The sequence below is a fragment of the Blennius ocellaris genome (genome assembly GCF_963422515.1).
Source record: "Blennius ocellaris genome assembly, chromosome: 4".
Classification (NCBI taxonomy): Eukaryota; Metazoa; Chordata; class Actinopteri; order Blenniiformes; family Blenniidae; genus Blennius; species Blennius ocellaris.
Genome location: NC_137653.1, coordinates 18,620,097 through 18,634,817, shown reverse-complemented (window position 1 = coordinate 18,634,817; position 14,721 = coordinate 18,620,097). Strand labels below are relative to the sequence as shown.

Here is a 14,721-nt window from a genome sequence, read left to right as displayed (position 1 = left end):
GAAGGCAAAAAGCTCACACGAACATAAGATAAAAGTTTCAATATGCATGAGATGGGAAAAGTCCTAAACAAACAGCAAGAGGAGGAACAAAAACTTTTTTTTTAAAAACACATTTTTAAAGTGCAGGATAGAAGTGAGCCATAAAACACAGACCAGACAAACTGACAATGAAAGTATGGTGAAACAGACACAAAATGCATTGACAAGGACACAACAGACACAGGTGCAGGTAGATCCATCTGCAGACAGCAGGATTACAAAACACACACACTCACCTAAAAACACACAAGCACTTTATCAAACGCAACAGTAAGATTGCATCCCAATTTCAAAGGTATTAAGCCAATACCTGCTTGTTGGGCATTATGTGACCGGCAGCAGAATAAGGATTAAAAGCAGTCAAAGCAGACAAGCACACAATCAACTACATTCCAGCAGATGGTAGCTGTGTCGATTCCATTGCAATTAACTGAGTGAGTTCATACACAGAATATACTATCGTATATATCTATACTTCTCACAACCAGACACCAAGCTGATATCAATACATCATCCATGGATAACATAAACCAGTAAAACCTTATACTGGTGTTTTACTGTCATCAGTCATATTTGGTGTGACCTGAAATGAAAAGAAATGCTTTGTACGACAGTCAGACAGAGCCCCCCTCACAGGTACAACACATGCCCCTGGAGCAAACAGCTAGAGGAAAAGAAGACGGGAGCTGCTGACAGCAAGAGACAAAGGTGCATTCAAATTAAATTAGATCACACAGGACACACTAAATATAGGGTAACACAAAAACAGAAAAGAAAAAAAAAACAAGCATCAAAACAAGGAGGACATTCATTAGAAAGAATGGACTGATCCTCCAATCCCATCCAACAACACAGATGATCATCCTGATGCTCCTGGACTTAACCTGCGAGGTTCTTTAAAGGCGTTATCCCGATTGCGCCGTGATGGACTATCAACCTTTGCATAGAGTACATGGTTTTACCCAGAGCCAGCTGGGATTAGCTCGAGCCCCTCGTGAGCCTCATTAGCGTAACGTGGCATAAAGATGGATGGTTAAATCAACATCTGGCAGCAATAAACATCCACACAAGATTAAATGGCACCACATCGAGTTATATAGGTGTTGAATTATAGAGCTGAGAAAAACTATGTACATTTTTGATAGTTCAGTGTGTTCTAAGCATGACAAAGTCACAAAAAAAGAATCAGGTACTGTCACTAAATATTTAGAAAGACTAACCTAAATATGAACCCACACAAAATACCACATCAACTTAAATGAGAAAGCATCTGGATTACACATCTGCACTTCCGCTCTGGTATATAAACCCTGCACAGCAGCTTGATTCGGGCGGCGTGCTCTCTCTCTCTTATGGGGACGCAAACAGACCATCAATGAGTGTCGGAGAGCTGGACTGGGCCGGATTTAGCTCATCATTAGTTCATAACGACGGCATTTGGACTGATAGAGGGATTACCTCAACGCGCGCTGCTCTGGTAATAACGCTGCACGGAGCAGACACCTCCAACTCAGGGCGAGAGATTAGCTTTAGCTCGGGAGCTGTTGTGCTGAGATATGATGCAGCCAGACACCAAAAACATACCGAAACACACCAGCTGATGGAAGAGGAACGCATCAAATGGGACAAGATATATATAGAGGACGCAAAAGCCACAAAAGCGCTTAAACCTCTTCTGCATCTATCTATAAAAAAGTTTCTGCATCAAATGTAACTTCTTTCACCAGTGTGTGAAAACAAATAGGAAAAAAAAAAAAGCTGAGGTTATGACCTGTGTAGATTGGACGTCTGTAAATCTGCTGCTGGCTTTCCTGGGGGAAAAAAATGTATCATACAGTTGCAGCGAATGCTTGAATCCAAATCAGTTCAGGTGTTCATACCCAAATCTCTGAACATTTTAGGCCCAGTCAACATTTCTGTTATTCTGCCGTTGTGGGCCATCCAGACGTCTCCGGACATCAAGATTGAACCTGCTCTCTGCTGCCGACCTCAAACCCAAACAGGCAGAAGCTGCTTTCGGTTTGTTTTCTAAAGAAGCTCGGAGACACTTGCAGGTCGGCTCCGACAGCTGACTTGTTTTGGTTGAAGAGGTTTAAGAGCTTTATGCTTGCAGCTTCTTTTAGTAAAACAGCCAATCATTTTTACGCTGCACCGCCTTGCATTTACTATTCATTCTGTTTTATTATGAGGTCGGCTTGCTTCGCCTCACCTCTTCCAAGGTGCACAAACAAAGTACGTCCAAGCGAGCAGGAAAAACCAGTTCATCCGTCCATCTCGCAAACATGTATTATTCTTTCTGACTCGGGTCAAGGGGGTTACAGCCTGTCCCAGCTGACACCAGAGCAAACAGAGTGCAAACAGAAAGACCGATCATCACACGCATACATATACCACCAATGTGGACTCACAGATTAACTAAAACAACCCCACAAAGGCCATTGGGAAAACGTGCAAAATTACACAGAAATACACTGAACCCGATTCGCCACAGTGTGGGACCATGGAGCGAGCCACTCCAACATCTTGCAGACATAACCCAGTTCAGTACAAGGACAGCAACTTCCAACATTTTATATTTATCCAAAGTTAGACAAGTTGCCGTCACAACTTCTGTATTGTCCAAAATAAGACTCCACATAAGACCACAAACACACTGAGTTTGTATTATACTGATGATGCGCACACACACACACGGACACACACACGCACACACAATAACAACCAAGTGACAAATTCAATAATTCAGCAGAACACTGCACAAGGAGACACAGTCTCACAGAGTTAATGTCACACGAGGAAAGTCGTGGCCTCTGTGACTGTCCACACACACTCAAGTGATAAAAACCCAGAGTGTGGAGTTAAGGCACGAGTATGACGCAGTGTGTGTTCACAGAAAAAAAAAACACAATGTGGAAATTTGCTCTGCCATGCCTCTAAAAAGGACTGCAACAATCAAATGAATGAAATGAATCTCAAGCAGGAAGCGCGAGTTGTGCTTCCACCCATACAACGAGCAGCTTCTTATGGATTTTCCTGTAAGATTATTAGACATTAGCTCACTGTGTTCTCAATGCTGTTCTGAACAAAGAAGGCGCCCACTCACGACTGATTAACCAATTCAAAGAACATACAGATATACTGCATATATACACTCGCACACTGGATAGGAAGTTAGATGCTTTATACACACAATCAGGCCCGCCATGCTGAAGGTTAACGTTTGTTATTTTTCACACGAGACTTCACATTTTATCCCTGCAGTTCTCGTGAAAACATGACATTGGTATTGCACTCATCTTTCCGCTACACTCCGTACAGCACACACTCACATATATTAACAATATGCTCTTTCCCACCTCGTTGCTTGTCACATTATGACAAAATTGCAGAAAAAGCAGCCCCTTGCTCTGTGGCCCTCAGGCTCCCCGCCCCCTGTCTCACCCTCTCATCCCGCCACCTTCATTTCTCACCACAGTTTTTAACTTTGTGCCGTTTCATCTCTCTCATTGCACACTCGAGAAGAGGAACGTGCAAAGACTTCTACAAGCGTGCATGAAAATACGCACTTTCATCTCTCGACTGCTGGCTCACTTATCTTTATTCATGCAGTCACTCACAGAGAACCAGTCTCACCCTATAATCTTCCCTTCTCCGCTCAAACTTCAGCAGCTTGTGCATGTGTTGTATGTGTGCCTCCAGTGTTGTTTACATGTGCATTGCCTTTCACCTACATGTTAACAGACCTCTGTGACTGAGATGCCAGCGCAGCTTCTATTGCCATAACGATTCATGCACGGCATGTGACGGGGCGTGCGCTCTGATCTAACATGCGGCAGGCACGGCACTGCAGATTCTTTAAGCTGCCGACCGACACGATTTTCCTTTACCACATTAAAGAAAAACTCATGCTTGATTAACAAGGCTTCGTGAGCGTCTAAGGAACATTTTGAATGCAAGCATGACAATTTATGACACCTGCGAATGCTCTCTTCAGTGTTTTAAGCTTGTATGCTTGTTATGTGAAGCTGATGTGTGATACTGTTCATTATAGAGGACTATTCACCGTGTACACATGGGACTGAAGATGACAGTATAACAGGTTGGTGTGCGATACTATCTCCAGCTCCTATTAGCTATCGAAAATGAATGTCAGTTTCTTCAAAGGCTTTCTTCAATATACCCATCACCCCAAGCAGATTTTCATAATTCTTTAATAGATCTGAGTTGGGAGGAGACACAGAAGGTACGAGTGGCTGCAGGCAGCCAAGTGCAAATGTAAGCTTTAGAAAAAACCTTGTGAAATCAAACAATTACAAAATGAATGGTCAGATCCAAGACTAAAATACTACGGTTCCTTACTGTGAAATGCTTTCCATTTGACTGAATCCTGTTCCTTGGTGTAATGGATTATTGGACAAGACCCAATAGCAGACAAACTGCTTCCAACTGCCAGGGGTCATTAATCATTACATCTAAGTTATAAGAAAAAGAGGACCTGGCAATTTTAATAATGGAGTTTCTATACAGTGAAAGCTGGTCCAGCTCTCTCAGCTGTATTTAAACTACAGGCCTAGTTGTGTCTATATAAGTAAAACATGAAGCTTTGAGGCTGAATATATAACCAAACTACTGCTTTTTTAAAATAAATGTATATATTTTAGAGCTGGCACAAGTAGCATGAAACAAATGCAACTCTTTTTCCAGAAATTGTGTGGTATAATGAGAGAGAGAAGACCAAGCCAAGTAGATAAAAACCAGTTTTGGAGATGCCTTTGTCTTTTCTGATTTCCACTTTGTGTTTGGCACTTTCAGTGCATCAGATCCCGCTGCCAGAACGTCCGTTTGGGCAACTTTATCCTGGTGAAATCACACGGCTTTAATTGGTAGGAACGCTCTTCTGTGCTTCAGCCTTGCTGTTGGAGTTCAGGCCGGTCCAGCTTTTAATTCAGAAGTAATTTAGCTGCATTCACATGTGATTCACCGAAGTCTTCAGAACAAAAGTTCTCACTCTTCGATTTTTCAGCGTAGTGGCTCATGTTTTTGGAGGATTTAATCTCATAACAAGGTAAATGGTTGAGTTGAAATTACAGGCATATTATCAAAATTTTAAATTTATTGAAAAGAAAAAAAAACATTGGTGGGACATTTGTCTGAAATTAATTTAAAAGCGGCAATTATTAAAACGCCAACATGTTGAAAGCTAAAAACTGAAATTTGGTGACTGAAAATGTTCAAATCATGTGGATACACATTCAGTACAGTAATTCTGTGCCAACAGAGAAAAGTTAATGAAATACAGTCCTCAATACAGGAAAAATGTCTTCTAAAACCCAGCACGAGTTGTCTGTCAATGCAGGTAATCACTATATCCCAATCTCAATCAAAAGTCAGTGATGCATGTACAAATAAGCTGCAACTATACTGTTGTCTTCTCTGAGCTGGATTGGTTTAAGACAGACTGAGGTATGGTATGATACACATGCAATGAGGTTCCACAGTAATTTAACAGCATTTACAGGCTTTGGAGTGACATACATATATGATACGCAAGACATTTCTTTTCAATGAGAGATGCTTATTTGGCCTCTCAGTAAAAGAGCCTGAGTGGTAAACTGGACTGCAGTCCAGACACAACACACGTCAAATGTCTGCGTTTCAACATTTGGCGTGTGCTTTACGACATTCAGTCAAACGACAGAATTTACATTTGCACATTTGTAGCACAATACAATGCAAATGCCCCGACTTTTTTTATATATTTAATAAAAATAGATCTTGATAACCACTTCAGAATCGAGTAACTGCAATTAGACTTTGAGGATCTGCAAAGCATAAATATTTTTGCTTTTCTACAAAACTCCCAACCTCCCAGTCATCCTTCAGCAACAAGCATGCCAATCATGAGCCAACACTCAAATAAGAGGGCGAACATTGTAAACATTGCACCTGCTAAACAGCAGCGACGGCACATCATCACTGTAGCTTTTAGTCAGCTCAGAGCAATGCCTCACAGAGCTGCCAACATCTTTTAATGTGAGAATTCACAGTTTTCTTTGTACATCCAATGCCCTCTGTGATATTGTGGAAGCATTCACTCAAATTCTTGAGACATATTTTGCTTGTCGAAAGTACAAATTCATGTTTGTTCTCTCTGTATGAGCAGTGTGGAGCTATAATGTTGACATGAATGCACCTGAGAATTGTGTCTGGTGGTTTTTACCTCTGTAAATAAACATGAGCGTCTCCCAAAGGCACATGCACAGGAGGGGGTCCTTCACTACCAGACGTGTGAGACGTCCTGTCAGGTGTCCTTCTGATCTTGGCATGTCATCAATGATGCCGCCGTCCCAGGTGGAGAGCAGTGAATGAGGGGCTCCGTCTCGGTCCCTGCACACGCATCGGGACTGCGGACGCTCCCTGTCCAAACCAGAGGCGAGTACAAAGCTTCAGAGTTACGCAAAAGAAGAGTTTGCAGAAATGACAGAGCCGCCGCTGCCGGCTACAGGCTCAGGTGGTGAAAAAAGCTTATTAAGCTTCATCCTATGAATAAGTTATTATCCCTCCTACCTGGTCTTGGGCCCCAGGAGCAGCTGTCTGAAGTACGGGCTGACAGCACAAAGCACAGCGGCATGGGCCCACCCCAGTTCTTTCCCAGAATCCCCGGCATAGAAGGCCACATCGGCGAACTGCACACCACGCTCCAACAGCCACTGCATGTCCTGGGAGAAGCTGGACTCCTCCACTCGGATCGGGGGAAGACGAGCTGAATGGGAGCAGCAGCAAAGTGGATTACGAGAAAAGAAAGAGGAAGATAGAACGAGTTAAGATCATTAACGATTACTACCGTAATTATGCTTGACCCCCTAGCCACGAAATATAAAGTCAATCCACCACATTTATTTCGTGCAAAGCCTTTTGGAAGACGTACAATACAGACTTTTGATGTGCCCATTATTTCTCTATCTACCTCGTCTACTCATGGCAGAGATTACCCCCTTTAATGGGTAATCAGATTTGACAAGTCAAAGAAAAATGTAGTGAGCACTGCTCGGTGCAGGAAATGATTTTGACAGCTTTTGTGCAGTTGGAGCTTTCATCCAAGGAAGAGGAAGCTAAAAGTGGACAATGTCAAGCGGTGTCCTGCCCTGTTGCCTATGCTTCAGAGAAATAAAGGCTTCCAAGATATGTTTGTCTTTGCTCTCATGACAGTCGTGAAAAGATGCGCGCTCAGACTTGCTGCACTGCATTCTGGTCAAGCTCAAGAAGCACAGAGATCGAATTCTTCTCCGACACAAAAATCTTAGATGTTTCCTGGAACAACAAGAGCTGCTTCCTCTTTGTGATTCATCTATTCACAACGTCGGATTAACGGGGTGTGTAGTTGGTGGTGAGGTCCACAAATCATCGTCCAATTACATTCCTATTCATGCTTCACACACTCAGGGCAGCTCTGTGGAATTCATCTCCCTTTTTTCTTTTTTTTTTAAATGGCTGCTCTGATTTGGCCTGGGACATCTATGCTGTTCCTGAATCAGTGCATGTCATATTTAATGCAAGTTACTCTATAAGTAGTTTAAAGTAGTGTTGGACAAGCACCAATAAATCCACAAGCGCCCATTGCCATTTTTGGCCGGACATAAATCTGTCAGCCATCAGACTGAAACACACACGGCAGCAAAGCGCTCAGATCAATATTCTACACGACTGTTTGTATTGAATGTTTTCAGGTAATTTACGTGATGAAGACGTAAGCGTGCATGTGGCAAAGCACAAGAGTGGAGTGATATGAAATTTGCAGAATACCATTATGAACTCCTATTTTTAAATGAAACTTGTTGCCGCGAGATCTATTCATAGAGTGGGCGCCCGGTTTCAGACCTTTTCCATTTTAATGCCATTTCAATTTCAACACACGGAAAGCTTTTAGGTTGTGGCAACATCAGGCCATTAAGATAGGCAGACACTTTAATCACACTATCTTTTATCAAATTAGGAGAGTGAGAGAGAGACGCCCAGTCTGAAAGAGGAGAACATTAAGATGAAGGAAAAGCAACCGAAGTGCGGCTGTCGAGGCCCTCCACAATCTCTGTTTTCGTTAAAGCTCTGCTACAAGTAATCAACTTGCAGTGTGCGAGTGGCTCTCCGCGTAAAACTGTTTGTGATTCGGTGGGTTTCATCCTCCCTTCATTAGCATGGCCATTCATCTCCTCATAATTAATCTTTTCACTGCATCTGATTGGCTCAGAGACTAAAAGTCTGTATTAAATCTGCAAGAGTCAAGATGATACTGCTGGAAAGTCGAAACCCTGAACATGAGAGGCTTTTCAACTAATTGTGAGATCTCCTTATCTATTTATTAGCTTGCTTTCCATTGTCATTGTTTTAATGGCAATTTAACTGTGTTAAATTCATTGTACATCTATGCCTTTGCAAAGTGATTTTAATCGGCTTGTGGCTGAATAGTGCTATAAAAATACACTTTTCTTCCCTCGTTTTTAAGGTTAATTGAGAAGTCATAAAAAGTGAGCCACATCTTGAAACGTTTTTGAGCAATTCCACAGTAAACAAACACAAGATATTTCCTGGTCTTAGCATCTGAAAAGGGAAGAATCACAACAATACCGTACAACTCTTTTCTCTGTGATATCGTGAACTATATATCCAAAAAAAAAGCACAGTGAGTCTTTTTGAATGCTCCCTGTGCATTGACGCAAAATGTATGTCTGAAGTCTTCTCTAAAATGTCCTCGATGGCTGAGGATTAATCCTCTCCAATCCCACAACAGAGCTGCTGCAGCTCGAGCTGCTAAACTCAGCTGTTACTGCATGTTTAGCGGAACAGAGTTCAGTCTAAAATTGATCCAAATGTCGTGGTATAAAAGTAGTCTACCTCGGTCTTTGTCTCTTTTCTTGTTTTCAGTTTGGAACAGAAGATATTGATCCAGATGAAACCTTTGCGCTCAGCTCTTTTTATGGCTAAGTAAGCTTGAGTAGAACCAATCAACTCAGTGTGCAGAAAATTTGCCATTAGAAGGAGTCATTTATATAAACTTTAATTACCTAATTAGGTGAAAATGAAATAGCTATATAAAAAAACAACAACAGTACATTAAAAATAAGAGGAACAAGAGGAGCAAAGACATAAAAGCATAATACTGTAGTAAAAGCAGTGTCTGTCCATTACATGCTGTAGTATTCGTCTGACCTGGTTGTTCTAAGTGAGGGGGACGAAGCTCATTCACTTTATTCCCGCGCCTCTTCTCTGGTCTCTCTTTGGCTTTGTGTTTCAGACACTGAATCATGAAGTACTCCAGCTGAATAAAACAGAAATGCACACGTTAGTTCAGAGACAGGCAGCAAAAATAGTGGCAGTTACATCATCGATTCTTTGCTTTAGAGATGAATCCCTGGAAAGACCAGCCTGTCATTGTTTCCTCTTGTATGGTGCATGGTGTCTCTCTGGAAACACTGAGTTAATCTACGACTGCAAATATGGTGAGAGTGAAATCTCACAAGCACAGGGTCAAATGAAAAACAAAAGAAAAAAAAAAGTAAAAGGGAAAACAGCATCGATAGTTTAAGCTCCTAAGCTTATTCAAAACTAAATCACCTGGTTCCCATATCGCCTTAACACTTACCACGCTGCCAAAGTAGCGGCCCACAAAGACGTGGTTGAGCGAGGGCAGCTCCAGGTAGGTGGCCCCCAGGTCCCGGGACAGCTGCAGACCTTCACTGTGAGGCACACAGCTGCTCCAGTCCGACGCACACAACGGACACGTACACGGAGGCCCTTCATCTAAACACAGAAGGGAATTCAGCTCCAAGATGAAGCATCACAACACCGAACACACAACACAACCGTGTAAATAATGGACAACGCGGGTGCGAGGGGAAGTTCATGACTTACCAATATTACATTATGCTTTTTAGGAAGCATGGGCCCGGGAATAATTGGACAGCTGATGTTAGCAATACTACAGCTGGGTCTGACTGAAAGAGCTGCTCCTCACAGTAAATATGAAAAGAGCTCAAGTGTAATCTATACTTGTCAAAAACCCTTCGGTCACTTGAAGAATGTATCCGGATGCCTTCGAGCACAAAAAGCTCGGTGGTCATTTTCATACTCAGCATGGATCAATACACATTAACGACAGCAGTGGGACAAAAATACCTCACAAATTGCACAATGCACGACAGAGCTCTCTCTCAATGAATTGGACATTTCAAATCAAATGAGAGCTTGTGGTGAAAATTCTCTGTCAGACACGAGGCTGCAGCAGCATTTCTATCTACTTGTACACCAAACCTCAGCACATATACAGGGACACATGTGGCTGCCTCGCTGTCCCTGACCGGCCTGCAAACAGACCATGGAGAAATTGTGAATCAGATGTACATGGAACATACAAAACAACTGCTATATTTTTATTGTGTTTTACCGGTGGTGGCAGTTCAAGCGGCTGTGCATTCACCCAGCTTCACTGGGTTCAAAGCTTAAAACTTGTGTAAATAATACTGAAGAAAACGCATAGAGATAGAAGAACATAAGGCCAGATTGGTATACATTTGTTATTAAACATTATAAGGTGCCTTTATGTTTGTAAAAGACTTCAAATATCGATTTCACTCTTTTTTTTATTCAGTAGTTTTATTGTATTCTCATGATTTTCAGGTATATTCAGCATTTTGTAATTTTGGTGAGTTTGTAGATGGGAAAACTGTAATGAAATTGAACAACACTAATTTGTGAAAACAAATATGGACCTTTAAACCCCAAGGGTAAAAACAAATGCTGAGGATATAATCCTATTACTTTCGAGGGTACACCCGCTGTGTGAAATGATGTTTAAAGAAACCTTTTCGAAGACTGTTATCAGTCACACCCATCCTTCATAGAGAGCTGGTCTCAAAGTTCTCCTTGCTGGTCAAACTACACTCTTCGTCACTCCTCGAGGAGGCACCATATCCATAAATGTGAACAAAGCATGTGAGCATACTAGAATGCAGTGTCATTAACATGAAAATCCAATACAATCATTTGCCCCAACATTTGTAAAAAATGTTATGCATCAAGTGAAAAACACAAAGTTAAAGTTCCCCTATGTGAAGCACAGACCCCGTAATATAGCATTGTGCAATGTAGCCAAAAATAGAACATATATTTCAGAAAACCCTGCGTACAATCCAGATGGCACAGCCACATGTGGTTGTATTATGCAGACTCGCCCTGTCTTCTCATTGCTGCTACTCCTACTCAGGACCACAGTGTAAAAAGAGGCAAAAGGAGCTTTAACAACACAAGCCATTAATTATTTTATTTACTCAGCTTGTGAAATTATCTCGGTTTGCTGGTTTGGGAAATTTTAGCATGATAAATAAAATAATTAAATATAATAGTACTGCTTTGGCACGTTAAGATTGCCAGTTTTGCATCTTGGCCAAACCGTTAGGTGGGGATTACTGTACAGCAGCTTATAAGTGAGACCACAGTAATGTGTCAAATCTGCAGAGGCACCTGCGCTGAGACCCGCCGCACAGTGGTGTGTGTGCACGAGGACCACAGAGACAGAGTCAGACAGAAAATTAGAGGGATTATCTTGAAGGAGGAAAAAGAACTACAGAAAGACTTCACAAAGGCGGAGAGAGAGAGAGAGGGAGAGAGAGAGAGAGAGAGAGAGAGCGACAGAATGGGCAGGACAAGCAGCCAAGTGCTGAGGCATTGGATAAATCATACTGCTAATAACCTACAGGCATGACACAGAGACGCAGCCAGGCTGAGGGTGTGTGTGTGTGTGTGTGTGTGTGCGTGTGTGTGTGTCTGACAGGGAGTGACTTGGCATATCCGTGGTATGTTTGTGTGTTAGGGTCTGCGTGCGTGCCCTTGGTTATATCTGTCTGTGCTCCTTCGCTTATTGCTGGTTTAATGGTTGCGTTAATGCACGTATGGTAGGGCTCTCTGCCACAGCTGTGCCTGAGGTGGTCGAGAGTCGAGCAGCAGGAAGCGCTCAGAGCTCAGCCGTCATTCTCTGCAGTCATGAGGGGATAGCATGAAAATACTCACAGCAGCCACAAACAAAAACACAAACAAAAGCTCGGGTCCACCGCAACCCACTCCTCTCCTCTCCTCTCCTCTCCTCTCCTCTCCTCTCCTCCCCTCTCCTCTCCTCCCCTCTCCAGCAAAGAATTGGCTTCCACTGTGATCATTCTGCAGCAGTGCTCTGACAGGATCCCAAAGTATGTTGAGCAGGAAATCTAAAAATACAACCTGGAGCATTTGATGGGCTTGTTTATAGAATTTGGATTTCACAGGAGGTCAGTGTGCCTGTGAACACATGCACACCTCACTGAGGCACTGACGCACATGTAGGTATGTTAATGCATAACGGGTGAAATAATGTCCAGGAAAGCTGCACCTGGATGCCTTAACGTAACATGAAAATGAACCCTTGTCTACTTGCAGGGCTTCTGTTGGTCCAAAACTAGCTACCTGGAGTTTTCGCTTTTGTGTTTTCCGCTGAAAGGCACGTGAGCTGACAGCCTGAAGGCAGCCAAGGGGAGAATTTATCGTGAGCATCCTCCTCATAGCTGAAGAGGACACACCAAGGGACACAAGACTCTGACAGCGATCTCACTTACCCAACAAGAGAAGCAACGGCTTCACACACTCCCAGAACCCCAATTAAGCAGCGAGGCGAGAGCCATCGGACCAGTAAATACTAAAGTATCCTGCACAGTGGCGGACTTATAAAGACATAGCGCTATGTATACCTTCCAACTGCTTACACACAACCTTGGCATCTTGTTAGAGGATCCACTAATTGAGGAGAACTCCCTCCTACTTGTTAGAAAAACAGATCGAAAGCGTTCTCACCATTCAGACGTGCACCAACCGCAACAAGGATAACAGGTACACCCCAGTGCCTCAGGAGGGGGCGGAGTCTCGGGGCGTAGCCATTCCTGACCTGCTGGAAGGCCAGCTTGTCAGTGACTGAGTATTTGATGACGAGGATGTCCGCCTGCTCAAGAACTTTCCGTACGCTGGACCAATCGCTGTCCAACAGGTCCTAGAAAGACATGAAAGAGGTGACAATGTTTTTTCACACAGGGAAGTCAGACAAGGACAGATGCTTGAGGAATGTTTTATTCTAAGCGGTCTGCATATCCAACCTGTGGCCCGCCACAAGTTTTACCTCGCATAACCTCAAACCTTTCCCTTTTAACTATGAATGGCTCAGTGTGGCTTGCTGCTGGGACTTTACCCATAAGAAGTCTTCTGAGACAAATCTGATTCTACTCATTAGGCAGAGGGGGGCACTAAAGAAAGCTTTGAGCAATTTGAATATAAAAAGGACAAAGTGATGCAGAATTAGACTGACAGATTTTTTTCCCAGCAAACACCCATGTCAGACTTCGACAGTCTGCTATTAGGACCCACACTGCATCTATACAAAATCAAAACAGAGCTTTCATTTCAATTTCATATGCTATTAGGAACAAAAGTTCTTTCATCAGATTTTGTGTCGTGCAGTGCATGCTAAAATAGCATTCCTCCTAAGAATAGAGATGTTTTTAAAAGCCTGCAATCGCTGCTTTAAGGCAGGCGCCCTTGGAATTTGAAATGTTGTATGTCTTCTGAGAGACAGAGTGAAAAGTAAATAGTCAATCAGTGAGGCGATGCACACCTTCTGACAATGACAGTGCTCAAGCAATAGTACACCACTTTTTCAAGACGAGTTTTGCCATCTGAAACTGTCACTGCTTCCATAAATCCGAGTCTGATTTGCCATTGCACAAGGTGAGGTGAAAATGGCAATGTTGAGTTAAAAGAACGCCACAGAAACAAATTAATACATATCATTGGAGGCTTTCTTCGTATTGCTCTCACACAAACTTGTCTCTTACCCAGCTGGGACAATCCCGGACCACGACAGTGACATCCCCAAACACCCGTGAGGTGTACTCCATGAAGGCTGGGTTGTGCAGGCTGCTCTCCAGGTCGCAGGGTCCCACCAGTGCCCCATGACCGAGGTAACTCCACAGCAAGCCCCCCTGCAGCTGCCCCTGGCCCAGGATCTCCTCCCCGGTCCCCACTCCTCCGGGACACTCACTACCCAGAGCCACTATGTGGATGGACCTGCAAAGACAGGCACATAACTGTGGTGGGAAGTGGAGGGAGGCGTCAAAGGGATGGCTGATGTTCAGGGTTTTTGGAGACACCTCTCTTCACACTGGTCCTTATTATTCATGTCTATCACGGAGACAGTGCATCACCGTTATGTCACTGGAAATGACTTGAGAATGAGCTCGCCAAGGCCCCCTTTTTTTTTTTTTTTTTTAAATACCTGAGTGGGCATAATGGTGCAATAAATTAGGCACTTTGACAGATCTCCCCGGCGCTGATTTTATGTTTACCAAAGCAGTGATGTATGGACAGTGAAACAAATGAAGCATGCAGCCCCTGGTTTTTTTTTTCTCTTCCCATTCTTTCTTTCTCCCTTTCCTTCTTTCTTTCTTTCTCTCTGTCTGTCTTTCTTTCTTTCTTCCCTCACATCTCCCAATGAGTTGCTGCTTGAGATGAACTTACATTGTGGTCACGGCGGTTTTTATTCCGCTGCTGTGCGCCGCGGTGGAGCCCGTCTCTCCACGCTGCGTCTCCACGCCAGGCTGCAGCAGCGAGGCTCGC

At 43.2% G+C, this 14,721-nt stretch overlaps 1 protein-coding gene across 1 annotated transcript in view; it reads right to left on the bottom strand.

Annotated features, from left to right (window-relative positions):
* rhobtb3 (Rho related BTB domain containing 3) overlaps positions 1 to 14,721 on the bottom strand; it is a 25,767-nt gene extending 11,046 nt beyond the window's left edge. Inside the window, exons 1-7 of the mRNA XM_080494909.1 lie at positions 14,623 to 14,721; positions 13,941 to 14,172; positions 12,910 to 13,102; positions 9,677 to 9,834; positions 9,244 to 9,352; positions 6,607 to 6,802; positions 6,260 to 6,456 (exon numbers count right to left, since the gene is read on the bottom strand). Of these exons, the coding sequence (XP_080351035.1) occupies positions 6,260 to 6,456; positions 6,607 to 6,802; positions 9,244 to 9,352; positions 9,677 to 9,834; positions 12,910 to 13,102; positions 13,941 to 14,172; positions 14,623 to 14,624 (1,087 nt within the window). The 5' untranslated portion in view covers positions 14,625 to 14,721. The remainder of the gene's footprint in view (positions 1 to 6,259; positions 6,457 to 6,606; positions 6,803 to 9,243; positions 9,353 to 9,676; positions 9,835 to 12,909; positions 13,103 to 13,940; positions 14,173 to 14,622) is intronic.